The sequence below is a fragment of the Schistocerca serialis genome, chromosome 10, assembly GCF_023864345.2.
Source record: "Schistocerca serialis cubense isolate TAMUIC-IGC-003099 chromosome 10, iqSchSeri2.2, whole genome shotgun sequence".
Taxonomy (NCBI): domain Eukaryota; kingdom Metazoa; phylum Arthropoda; class Insecta; order Orthoptera; family Acrididae; genus Schistocerca; species Schistocerca serialis.
Window position 1 is genome coordinate 195,581,967 of NC_064647.1, and position 13,492 is coordinate 195,595,458.

Here is a 13,492-nt window from a genome sequence, read left to right on the forward strand (position 1 = left end):
ACACCTCCTCATTAGTTACTTGATCTACCCATCTAATCTTCAGCATTCTTCTGTAGCACCACATTTCGAAAGCTTCTATTCTCTTCTTGTCCAAACTGTTTATCGTCCATGTTTCACTTCCATACATGGCTACTCTCCATACAAATACTTTCAGAAACGACTTCTTGACACTTAAATCTAAACTTGATGTTAACAAATTTCTCTTCTTCAGAAACACTTTCCTTGCCATTGCCAGTCTACATTCTATATCCTCTCTACTTCGACCACCATCAGTTATTTTGCTCCCCAAATAGCAAAACTCCTTTACTACTTTAAGTTTCTCATTTCCTAATCTAATTCCCTCAGCATCACCTGACTTAATTCGACTATTTACAGAGACCTGGCAAATCCTGAATTACTGAAGAAGTGACTGCATGGTCAGACTCAGAATCCCAAAGATTCGTTCAGTAATCTTATATGGACTCGCTTAACAAAAAATGGTTTTATTGGAATGAAGACACTAAAGTGGGGTGTCAGTGATGCCATTATTGCTTTTAATGATGGCAATATTGGTAAGTTGGAAGTGCTACAGCATATGGGAATTAATCCTGGAGCATACTGCATCAGAGAACTTGAACAGATGGACAAGGTTCGAATTGATGAAGCAGTGTGTGCAGCACAGTTGGCCACTAAGGAGCCCAGAAAGAAGAAAAGAAGAAAAAACTTGGAAAAAATCAAGAGGATGATATACAATATGGCGCAGGGTGCATCTGAGTGTCTAAAAATAAGAAATTAAGCACATATTAAGTGAGTTACAGTCTTTTGAAACTTTAGAAGCCGTTCCTGAAATTTACACTTTCTGTTGCATTTTTCCCTACATCGCAGAAACCACTTCAAGTAGAATATTCAGATTTTCAGGGAGCAATAACAAACACATCCTGAGTCTACTGAACTAAAAGAAGAACACAATGTTACGTATATATAAAATTATTTAGGATAACGTACACAAAATTTTAACCATGTAATTAAAAAATTGTATTTCTGAAAGCATTGGCTGAAATGCAATTATTGTAGTTTAGTAGACTTAGTACATACAGTTTAATGTCCTATAAAAGTTTCATGTCAATGGCTACAGTGGTTCCTGAAATACAGGGAAGCCAAGTCGCTAAATTTAACATTGTCGGGATAGTGCGTTCCTACTCACCTTAATACAACAAAACCTCATTTTAACAAATCTCTGGGGACCAAAATATTTTTTTCCTCAAGCTGGTTCTTTCTTTTTTTTTTTCTCTTTATTTTTTATAATTGGTTTTTTGAAGACTCACTTTTCACATAACATGTTCAAGAAGAGTTTGTTTTTTGCCTTCCAGCTTACTGTAATGACAGAAGTTGTTGCCTACATTAAAAGAGGAAAAGTAGTTCATGATGATATCAAGTCCTTGCACAGCAACTGCAAAACTGTGCAGTGGCCTCCTCCTCCTCCTCCTCTTCTTCTTCTTCTTCTTCTTCTTCTTCTTCATTTTTCTTCTCTATCGTCATATAGTCGCCACCACCTCCTAATTAAGTGTTCCTTCACAAGCATTTCACACATCACGTTGTCATCTCAAGTGTGGAAATCAAATCATCATCGTTGCAAGAAACAGTCCTAGAATGTCACATTTTCAGGAACACCTGTGATTCTGCTCCATTCTTCTTTTGGGGGCAATGCCATGTTTGACAGCAACTGATGTATCACTGCCAGTCTTTGCAAAACAATTCAGCACGTTTTGTTGTTTTACACAGTTCTAGGCAGCAACAAAACATGCATTGCCTGTGTAACGTTGACTCTTCACTCCCTTCTTCTCAAGAAATGTATTTATTTTAAAGTGTATTAAGTCACCAGAGGCTGCAGATGACTTGTGCAGTTTGGTGGAAGAAACACAACAGTTACATGATGTTTCCTTGGGATTGGTCAGTAATAAGAACTATTTTCCTTCCTGCTGTCCAAACTCCAAAGAAGTCTTTAAAGATTTCCGATATCATTTAGGCATTGCTATTGTACTCTTTAAGTACAAGGTAGTGTTTTTATGTTTTTAAAACACCTGATAGTTTTAAATTTCCCTATTGTCAGTGGGGGCACTTTCTCACTTCTGTCAGTGTTTACACACGATAGTGCAGTCATTTTTACTTTACCTTTTTTTTTACCTTTTTGGCATTTTTGTCCCATACCAGAACATATTTTCACAGGAATTAAGTTATAAATGATGCCAGTGTTATTTGCTTTGTTTCTAGTCTTACAACACAATATTAATTGTGGTAATGTAATGTTCTTCCAGTGGTTTACATTGTCTATTCCACAGCCTCACTCTATCCACATACACTCAAAAACGAGAGCCATTCAGTATTTTCAACACCGATATTCATGTAATTTCTCGAGCCTTCTCTTGTAGTATGTTTTCACTTGTAGGAATCCTGTCGCTTCACATTTGTTTGAATCTCTTATACATCATTGAATGTTGACATGCAAATGTTTTTCCTTTTGCTTCCAGAGCAACTGCTAACTTTGACATTAAGACAATGATAAATCGTACTTCTGCACCATGTCTTTAAGTTTTATGTTGAAATTGTCTTTGATGTGTTGGATGATAGTCAACATCTGCTTCATTTATGCTCCATAACTTGTAGTGTTTCTTTCCCTCGGGGTTCTGCCGTGAAAATACAAAATAGAAAATCTGATTGGGGTTTGAATTTTGATGGAATAAGTTACAGATAAGGCGGACTTCGTATTACTGATTGAGATAGTGCTGTAATTTGACCGTGAATGGCAGACCGGGTCGGCAACACTACAAAAAGTGACTGTAAGGAAATAGCATCAGAAATAAGTTGTAATTTACCTTATAATTCTGTCAGAAACGTAGTATCTATTATAATATAGTCTTCGTGGCAGCATCTGGAATACTTCTTGATTTTCTTGTAGGTTGTCCTTTTTTCGTTGTTCACTGGTCCTCCTGTTCTCCGTCTGACGAAAATTTCTTGAAGTTCTCACTGTCTGGATTCATTTACAAATTTGGTGATAACCATTGCGAATCACTGCTGAAATAACTTGAAGACGCCTTGTGGTCGTTTCATAATATAGTTTTAATTTCCACTTAAAATCATTCTTTAACATCAGCGCCAAAAAATACACGCCTTAAACATATGAAGACAAGATAACAAGAGAGTAATGAACTAGTTGTTAAAACAAGCACCTACGTAAAATTAAAAAGGATCAAAATTACTTATGAAAATCTGTCGCTGGCGCAGCGCTCTTCTGCATGCGCAATCGTAAATCACATCTTTTCTCTGGCAGAGGCACGGTAGTCAAAGTACCGTTACAAATACCACAAAATTGAAACTGATAGCCGACAATAACAAGGTGTATATGCCCTTGGAAATCTGGGGAGAACCTGAGAATCTCATAGACTAGACTTCCAGGCATTTTTCAATATTCTAGTTTTCAGTTAAATTTTTGTAATTTTTGACTGGTAAGAAAAACTCTAACAAAGAATTTTATTTGAGCCCATAATTGCATAATAATACCAGAGCAATAAAACATAAAAGAAAGAATAACACCAAAATAAAACTTTAGTAACAAAAAAAGAAAGAATACACCATTTATAACAACAAAACAAAATAAAATACATACTCAAGCATCTGCCAACAGCAATATGTGTCAAAGACTATGCAATACTTTGTAACAACAAACTGCTTTCCTTGCACCTTTCTCTTGGGCCTCATTTCGATGAGCATTATGTCACAACTGTTTACATTTTTAACAGGTCACAGAAAAATATTGCAAATAGTAGTTTGAGTATTGTTATTGTCAAAGTAAATTTCTTTTGAATGCATTATGGGAACAGCAGTGATCAATGTCTTGTAAATAATTACTATTAAAAACAGTCTTGATCACGATTTATTTTACAAGGTGACCGGTTTCGACCACTACTGTGGTCATCTTCAGACCATTGAGTAGGAACCCCTTTCTGTTGAGAATAAATCGTGATCAAGACTGTTTTTAATAGTAATTAAAGTAAATTTCCTTTTACACAAGATGAATTATGTTACATGTGATGAATTTCTTAAGTCACAGTGTGTTAGACATCATTCAAAATTTAATATTGAGGACCAGCCACTTACAAAATTTTCAGGCTTAAAAGACCAGCCATTTACGCCATTATTTAATATTTTACTGGGCCATTTGTGTTTGATATATCTTAAAGGGTAACACATGCTAAAAAGGACCACATTTCAAGGTTAGTTTTTCACATTTATTTTAGTTCTTTCGTAGATTACAAATTACGCAATAACAAAGGCATAAAGTGTGAAGTGAGTTCTTGAGGAATTACACCTGCAGTTGGCTTTTCTATGGAAGAGTCAAAGTGCACAACAGAACATGTATTCAGCCAGGTAACCCACAAAATGTTCGGTGCTCGGCAATGAAATTTATAGTCGTGCTTGTCAGAAATGTTTAGGTGCTGTGATGTAAGCTATGTTTGTAGGAGCCTTTCTAACCACATCCACAGAAAAAACAGCTAATAATTTTTGATGACCGATATTATATGTGAAAGCTTAGTGTCCCTTGTAGCTATACTGTATTTATATTAGTTTAAACCATTACCTTCCATATTTGAGCGTTCACACTGCTTAGCAATGATGTTGCTATTGGCTGACTACATCACGTGTCCTCTGCTCTGAATATCGCTGTCATTGGCTGGCGAGATCACATGGTTTGAGTAGTGATTGGCTGTCAAAAGCGCATTGTAATCTTGTCTTTGGCCCTTCAGAATCGACTGTGCTGTATTTGTGGAACTCCTGTTAACACCTCCATTGTGCGAAAATATGCAGTGTAGATGTTGGACGCATCGGAGATCTTTCCAAAACTCGTTGTTTTTTTGCTGGGTTTCATTTTGTAAAGTGCCGGGAAGTTCTATGCTGCTGTATAAAACCTTCAGCGTTCAAAGTATTGATAAGTTTTACAACTGTGAGGGGAAAGCTGTTGCCACTTCACTCAGGGAAAAGGGTACTTTCAGCAGGGTTATAGCATATTTTCACCCAGAAAATCTGCATTTTTAACTGGAAAATCATAGAGAATTCTGAAAATTTATTTTTCTTGTCCGTGTATGCACCCTGAATAATAAAGACAACACTTAACAGCTTGCCCTACGTGACTCAGAGACTGTGACGTCCAATCATGTGATGGGAGTCACAAGGCAAGCAGAGTGAAAGTTGATTTTGCATTCATTCAATGCTTTTTCCAGTATCAGTGCAATGAAATTCAATCAAGATATGTGTTGACTGAAACAATCAAGTACGATATACTACTGTCACACAACATAAAGTACTGCCTGACTGAAACTGAAAGAAATCAGAAACTCACTCGGGCGTATTAGGGATAGTATAAAAAATGGATTTTAATTTGCAGAATGTTTAACATTTATTCCTTAAAAGTGAACTTTTCTTAAAGTGGGGTCATTAAAAGAGGAAAAATAACACTTTTACGGGAGTTTCTCTGGGACTGACAAATATTCATGAACAGTGGGTTTGTTAAATCGGGGTTTTACTGTATTGAAGTTGCTGGTTTGAAACTTCCTAGTATATGTATATTAAGGGGCTCCGGAACGCCCTATACTTGCAATGTTAAAATAACGCTTATAAATTACATCTTTCCTCAGAAAGTAGGAAGTTGAACTTTTTACAGATTATTTATTGGAATATGGGCTACAACTTAACACAGGGATTTTACAAAATTTTAGTTCAGTTATTAAAGATGATTTTTTTTCAATTGTAATGAAAATTCACAACATATTTTTGCAATTTTTTATTTATATATTCAAAAATATACAGTTTTTTGGAAAAAGACTGTGTTAAATTATGCAGAAGGTACTGTGTAACATTTACTGAAAGTTTGAAACAAATATGTTTGGAAGATCCGTAGAAAACATGTAATTAGTATGAGAAAATAAAAGTTTTTGGAATCGAGCGACAAAGATTGGATTAACTTTTTAGTGCATTCCAGGTGCATAGGATGGATTATCTTCATCCTCTGCAAACTCCTCCTCCAGCTTCCTCTTGTTACTCCTCCTGTTTACTCTTGCTTGTATTTCTAGACTCTTTACAGCCCTGTCTGCAGCCCGAAGGCGTTCCTTGTCTAAAGCAAGCATTGCTCGTTGTTGTGTTCGTAGATTTTGCTAGCATTTTCTTCAGTTGCGGTTACTGCAACACTGTTCCAAAAGGTGGTCATGTATGAACACTTATCACATTTCAGTTGTATTTCACTAGCAAGTCCTACGTGCTTTATTATGGAGAGTTCCAGACCAACTTCACTACAATGAATACATCTTACACAGTTTGAAATATCAAATATTTCATTCACATCCGATTCGCCCATAAAACAATCATAGTTTTCACTCATTGAACCAAGCTTCTTCTGTGAAGTATTTTCTTTCCCACTTTGACTGCTATGGGCAGGTGTACTTGAGAGGTTAGGTTCACTCACTTGGTTATCGTCTTTATTGTTTACAGTAATAACACATACCTTTGGCTTTCCAACATTTCTCCTTTTCTTAAAAGCCTTCAGAGGATTTCTAATAACTTTACTTTTACTCATTATTATACTTCAACAAAACAGAGACTCAAGAAACAGGATTAATTACGAATATTTTCGAGATAACGACAGAGTAAATAAACATGAAACAATCGACAATCACACCAGCGATATATATTGAACCATCACAGGTTAGCCACAACACATACTTTATCTCACATCACTAAAATGTACCTGATGAACACGGACGTTAATAACAACACCATTTGACAGCAGTTTAACAGCGCCACAGTGGGTCACGCCCATGTAGAACACATTTCAAAAAAAATTTGAAAATAGTTGTAGTCTTCGGAATTGAATAAATTATATATCTATTAAAAGGTAATAGTCTGCAGATTCATAAAACGCAAAAAAGTAAAATTTGAACTTTTCATGATTTTGAGTCTTTCCGGAGCCCCTTGAATAACAAATGTTGAATCATATTTTATAATAAAAATATTTTTTTATTTCTGGTTACTAATTACATGAAAATGCCAGTGTTTGCATTATATTACAGTTTGGTGCCAATATGCAAGGCATCAAATAGAAAATAAGACTCCTCTATTTATGAAGATTGATCAGCGTTATTGATGGATATAATGATTTTTCATTTAACAGTGGCATATTACATGTCCATATCAAACTTTATTTTTCTACAACTAGTAATTCAAAGTAATGAGATGTTATTTTTATTAAAGTATTATTCAGTATTTGTTAATAAATATGGAATTTAAATAAGAGTGAAAAAAATTGCTACTAGTGAGATTTGAACCATTTGCTTTATGATCGGACTTCCACGCTTAGCTACTGGTTTCTGTTAATTGATCTTAAATGTTTTGCACTTGGCAGTGCTGGAAATTTTTCTAATCTTCAACAGCATTATTTTGGATTTAAGAATTGTCATACTGCTTTAGGGAATTAATGTCTTGGCAATAATCTTCAAATCATATGAATATTAAGAAAACTGAAGAGGGTAAGTCAGTAAGGTTTCTTTGTCAAACAAAAATCTGAATTTTGGCTATGACAGAGATCTTTACAGTGTCTCCCATGCCCCCTCTTTCAACCACTTTTATCACACTGGTAAGGCATGTGAAACTGAACATTAAATGTATTCCCTACTGCAATGACCAACTGAAAACTGGTAGGGACAGTGGTTTGCACAGTGGAAGTGGCAATGCAAAGGGAACTAACAGCCTCAGGCTTCCATTGATGTGTTGCTGGTGGCAGCAGTCAAAAGACTGTTGCTTTAAACTAGACAGTATTGATTTGAACGAAGTTACATCACAATACAGGGTACAGAAAATTTAATGTAATCTTGAGATTCTTGTACAGTGTGTCCAGTGAAGGGATCACTGATTTCAAAATAAATATCTCAGAAACTACGATCAATCGACAAGCATAACAAAAGCTGTGGTTATTGTGAAAGTTGTAAGAATTTTATACAGAAGTTTCAAGATAGTTCGGAAAACTGCTAACAGGTGGCACTGTATGCTGTGCAGCTGGTACAGTATCAGCGTACATAACGCATGTCCTCAGCAGGCGGTCTTCGCAATCACATGACAATCTTTTCGAAATGTCCTCTACTCACAGTGTGGAGGTGGCACAAAGGAACAATGAAATCCGCTGTCACATTTTATAGTGCCTCAACGGAAATGAATTCAGGTGCCACACAGATCTGATTTGAACTCGTCCAGCGTGATGGTGCGGTTCCAGTAGACAGTGTCTTTCAATGTAGCACACACAAAGTAGTTACAAGGAGTCAGATACGGCAAATATGGATGCTAATGGATCCTTGTGCCAACAAATTTGCAATAATCCAACTCAATGATGCTATTCCTGAAGTATTCATCAAGAAAGCAAAACACTTATTCGATGCAATGTTGCCTGGCTCCATTTTGCATGAAGCTCTCGTTTCCTGCTTGATCCTCTAACGCTCTTGTTTTCTGCTTGATCCTCTGATGCTAGCTGTGTAGAGTCCAGTTGTTCCAAAATTGTGATGTAACATTCACTAATGATAGTTTACTGCAGCCTAAACAGTAACTTTGGGAAAATATAGAGGTCATTCGTCACACAAATGGGAATTTACGGAACTTCAAAATCGCAAATTTTGTTTATTCACAATTCCATTAAGGTGGAAGTGTGCTTCATCTATGAACCAGATGCAGACAACGTCAAATCCTTCGTCATTAATCATTGTGAGAATCTGGTTTGCAAAGTCAACCCTTTTATCTTACACGTAAGACCTGGTGGCTTTGGATTTTGAATGGAAATGTGTAAGTTGAGTCCCAGTCTTCCGCGCACACTGGAACACTTAAAGCCAGTTTCTGCTGCAATTCTTTGGACAGATTTCCTTGGCTTTTGTCAAATAATTCCAGAAACTGTGGCAGCATTTTCAGGAGTACGTGAGCTGTTAATAAAGTATCTGACTTTTATCTGTAAAATCATTCTTTATTCAGATAAAGTTGTTTGACACTAGTCACCTTCAAGGTAGTCTCTTTCGGCTTCTACACATCTCTCCCAGTGCTGCTGCCACTTCTGGAAGCTTCACTGGAAAATATCTTCTGATATGGTGTGGTGTGCAACTGCTCTGTTGAATTCTGAAATCTGGTCACTTCATCTCTCTCTTCAGTTTAGGGAGCAGCCAGAAGTCACTCAGTGCCTGTCAGCTGAATAGAGGGGCTGACAAACCACAGCTCTGTTGCGTTCAGTCAAAACTGAACTGATTGAGAATGATGAGTGGATGCCTTATCGTGGTGGAGGTGCCAACTTCCCACTGCCACGAGTCGAGCCGTTTGTGTGTCATTGCTTCAAAAAGGCAACGCAAAACCTCATGGTAGTAATCCTTATTGACAAGAGTATCTTCTGAGCTATAATCTTGATGTACCACACCATTGGAGTAGCTCAGTTGTTAGGAACTTTGGCACAAATTTTCTGAGGTCCAGATGTTCCATTAAAATGGAATGAATGAATCCAGTACCAATTTTAACCTTACCTGCAAGTTCGCTGACTTCGATTTGTCTACCCTGCACCACCAGTGTACTTATGTGTTCAATGACCACCTCATTTGTGGATCTTGGGGGGGCCTACCTGAATGTGCTTCATTCTTCACTGATGAGCAACCTTCTTTTAAGCAGTTGTACCACTCTTTTTCTCTGTGTGGTATCCACTGCTTCTTCCCCAAACACTTGTCGAATCTTGTGGATTATTTCAACTTGAGAACAGCCAAGCTTAAACAAATTTAATTCAGTAATGTTGTCCCACTTTTTCTGTCACTTTGCCCACAACACAAAATCCAATGACTACCACTTACATGTGTGCACTTGTCAGCAGCTAGTCAGCAATTGGTTGGATCCACAGTCATGGGAAAAAGTCAGATTTATCCACTACATGTACCTACAAAGATAGAGAGTGCGCACACGCTTATTATATTCTTAGCTTAAACAATAACAAATAAGGTTGGATACTTTTTGAACAGCCCTTGTTATTACAATTTCCTTGGGGTCAGCATTCCCCACCATAACACCAGCCAAGCTGCCTGTCCGATGGAATTTGGCAAATAACTTTTGCATTGGGTCCTTTTGGGACATTAAATCATGTCTGAAAACTGTGCCTTGTTGCCGTAAGACTATGTTCTAACCTGTGGTATTCCAGTACCAGAAAAATACATTGCTCAATGACATAAATGATTTCTAGCTCTTCCTTTGGTGTGCTAACCTCCTTTCGCGTTTCAGTGTGGTGCACTATTTATAGGCATATGTATAGCAATTATAGTACCATGTGTTAGCAGCTTTTTGCACTATTTAGAAACTTCTGTGTTAAATTCTTACAGCTTATACAGTAAACAAACCGTTTGTTGCATTCTTCTATCAGTCTTAATTTTAGAGATATTTAATTTGAAAATCTGGGACTCCTTCAGTGGACACCATGTTTCTTTTTGTTGGAATTACGAGGATAAGTCAATTATTATCTGCAAAGTAGTTATAAAATTTTATTGTAATCGAATAGGAAACTTAAAGCAACAACATTTTTCAACATAGTCTCCTTGTGTTTCAACGCACTTGGTCCATTATTGTACAAGCTTCCTGATGCCCTCATAAAAGAAGGTTCTCGGTTGAGCTGCGAGCCAGGAATACACCGCTTCTTTCACTGCTTCGCTGGGGGCAAATAGACGGCCCCCTTAATGCCTGTTTGAGTGGACCAAACAAGTGATAGTCAGAAGGGGCAACATTGGGACTATATGGAGGATGATCCAGTACTTCAGATTTGAGTTTCTGGAGTGTTACAGCAGTGTGGGCAGCAGTACGCAAACGGGCATTGTCGTGCAACAACACAACACCTTTTGACAGCAATCCTTGGCGTTTGCTTCGAATTGCAGACTTTAGCCTGGCAGTAAGCATCTCACTGTAATGTACACTGTTTATTGTTGTGCCCCTTTCCCCATACTGCTCCATTACTGGATTTTGTGCATCCCAAAAAACCATAAGGATCAGTTTTCCTGCGGACGGTTGGATCTTGAACTTATTCTTGTACGGCGAATTTGGATGTTTCCATTCCATACTCTGCCATTTACTCTCCGGCTCGTAATGATGGATCCATGTTACGTCACCAGTATTGATCCTGTCTAAGAAGTTGTCCCTTTCATTACCATACCGATACAAATGTTTTTTGCAGATGTCCAAGCGCGTTTGTTCATGCAACTGTGAGAGTTGTTTTGTGACCCATCTTGCACAAACTTTACAAAATCGAAGTCTGTTGCGGATAATTTCATAGGCAGAACCGTGACTAATTTGCAGACGATGTGCCACTTCGTCAGTAGTTAATCGTCTAGGAGAATCATTTCACGTGAACACTCAATGGCTTCTTCATTTGTGGCAATAAACGGTCATCTGGTTCCTTCATCGCGCGTAACCCTTATGACCATTTCGGAATTTTTCAATTCATTCATAGACACTCCGTTGTGGCAAAACACCTTTCCCGTACTGTACTGAAAGTCTTTGATGAATTTCAGCCCTGAAATGCCTTCCAACCACAAAAAATGGATCGCTGAACGTTGCTCTTCTTTGGTGCAAATAGGCAGCAGAGCAGCCGTGCTTAACAGCACGGCAGTGATGACGAAACTAACCTAGCAGCTTGAAAATTGCAAAGATATAACAGCAAATAAACAACGCATGCGTCATAGATGTAGAACAACAGTACTACCAAAGTAAACAAAAATATAATTAAACTGCAGATAATAATTGACTTACCCTCGTAGTATTGTGAGCACTATTTTATTCTTTTTTGTAGTAGATACATACAATTCAGAGAAGACAGGTCAGAGCACAGCATTTTATGTACCTATAGCTGTCTCCAATGACCTCTTGTCGACGGGACATTAAACACTAATCTCCTCCTCCACCACCTATAGCTGTGGGTTATTTCCTGCCAAGAAAGAGACTTGACGTGTCCCCCCCCCCCCCCTCCCCCCCCCCCCCCCCCCCCCCCCACACACACACACACACACACACACACACACACACACACACACACACACACAATTAAAGGATGAAACATGTCTGTCATGTGGCAATTTAACTATTACTGTGATTTATTTCAGCCGGTTGAATGTGTACCTTGGAAACAATCGCAACCTGATGCGTGTAACAGAAACAGACCGCCGGCGAAAATTGCTGCGACGCGGACGTCATGTGGTGGTCGCTGCTCTGGCGGATCTTCCTCGAACAGAACATGACCCGCAGTCCTTCACCTTTGACCTTCTAATTTTCTCAGTAAGTTTCTTTCACTAGAGAAGCAGATTTAATCGGCAGGTAATAGACGCTAGTTCAGTACTTTGTATGACTCTTCATTGGAGTTGCAAATGGTGAAGAAAATTGTTTTGTTGTTATAACATGTGTGAAAATAGCTTCTTAACTGCTTTGTCACAGGTGTTCGGTAACAAATACTTCAAATACAAATTGAAGTATGATATTTTGGCAGGCATTACTATGAAAAATTATCTGCGTGATGTTTTCCTGTGCCCTTTTCAAGACCTAAGTTCTGCAAGAACCTTCTAGTGGAAAGTAAATTTTATTGCATTGTGGTATTCCCCTACATGGGGTTAAGTTCAGGATTAGAGACAAAAGGAACATTTCAGTTCACTGTTTGCCAGTTTTGATCTTCGTAAATATCTACTAGAAAAATCTCATTCAAAGGGTTACACAAAAATTGTAATGCATACTATCCTAATGTGTGGTCCCCGAAGAGGGGCAGCAGCGTTTTCAGTAGTTGCAGGGGCAACAGTGTGGATGATTGACTGATCTGGTCTTGTATCACTAACCAAAACTGCCTTGCTGTGCTGGTATTGCGAACAGCTGAAAGCAAGGGGACACTACAGCTTTAATTTTTCCCAAGAGCATGCAGCTTTACTGTATGGTTAAATGATGCCATCCTCTTAGGTAAAATATTCTGGAGGTAAAATCGTCCCCATTCGGATCTCCGTGTGGGGACGACTCGAGGACGTCGTTATCAGGAGAAAGAAAACTGGCGTTCTACGGATCGGGGCGTGGAATGTCAGATCCCTTAATTGGGCAAGTAGGTTAGAGAATTTAAAAAGGGAAATGGATAGGTTGAAGTTAGATATAGTGGTAATTAGTGAAGTTCGGTGGCAGGAGGAACAAGACTTTTGGTCAGGTGAATACAGGGTTATAAATACAAAATCAAATAGGGGTAATGCAGGAGTAGCTTTAATAATGAATAAAAAAATAGGTGCGCGGGTAAGCTACTACCAACAGCATAGTGAACGCATTATTGTGGCCAAGATAGACACAAAGCCCACACCTACTACAGTAGTACAAGTTTACATGCCAAGTAGCTCTGCAGATGACAAAGAGATTGATGAAATGTTTGATGAGATAAAAGAAATTATTCAGATGG

The 13,492-nt window shown here is 37.9% G+C and overlaps 1 protein-coding gene across 1 annotated transcript in view; it reads left to right on the top strand.

The window, feature by feature from the left end:
• The window catches only part of LOC126424820 (nuclear RNA export factor 1-like), a 156,064-nt gene that overhangs the window by 107,335 nt on the left and 35,237 nt on the right, over positions 1–13,492 (top strand). Inside the window, exon 11 of the mRNA XM_050087613.1 lies at positions 12,177–12,348. Within this exon, the coding sequence (XP_049943570.1) occupies positions 12,177–12,348 (172 nt within the window). The remainder of the gene's footprint in view (positions 1–12,176; positions 12,349–13,492) is intronic.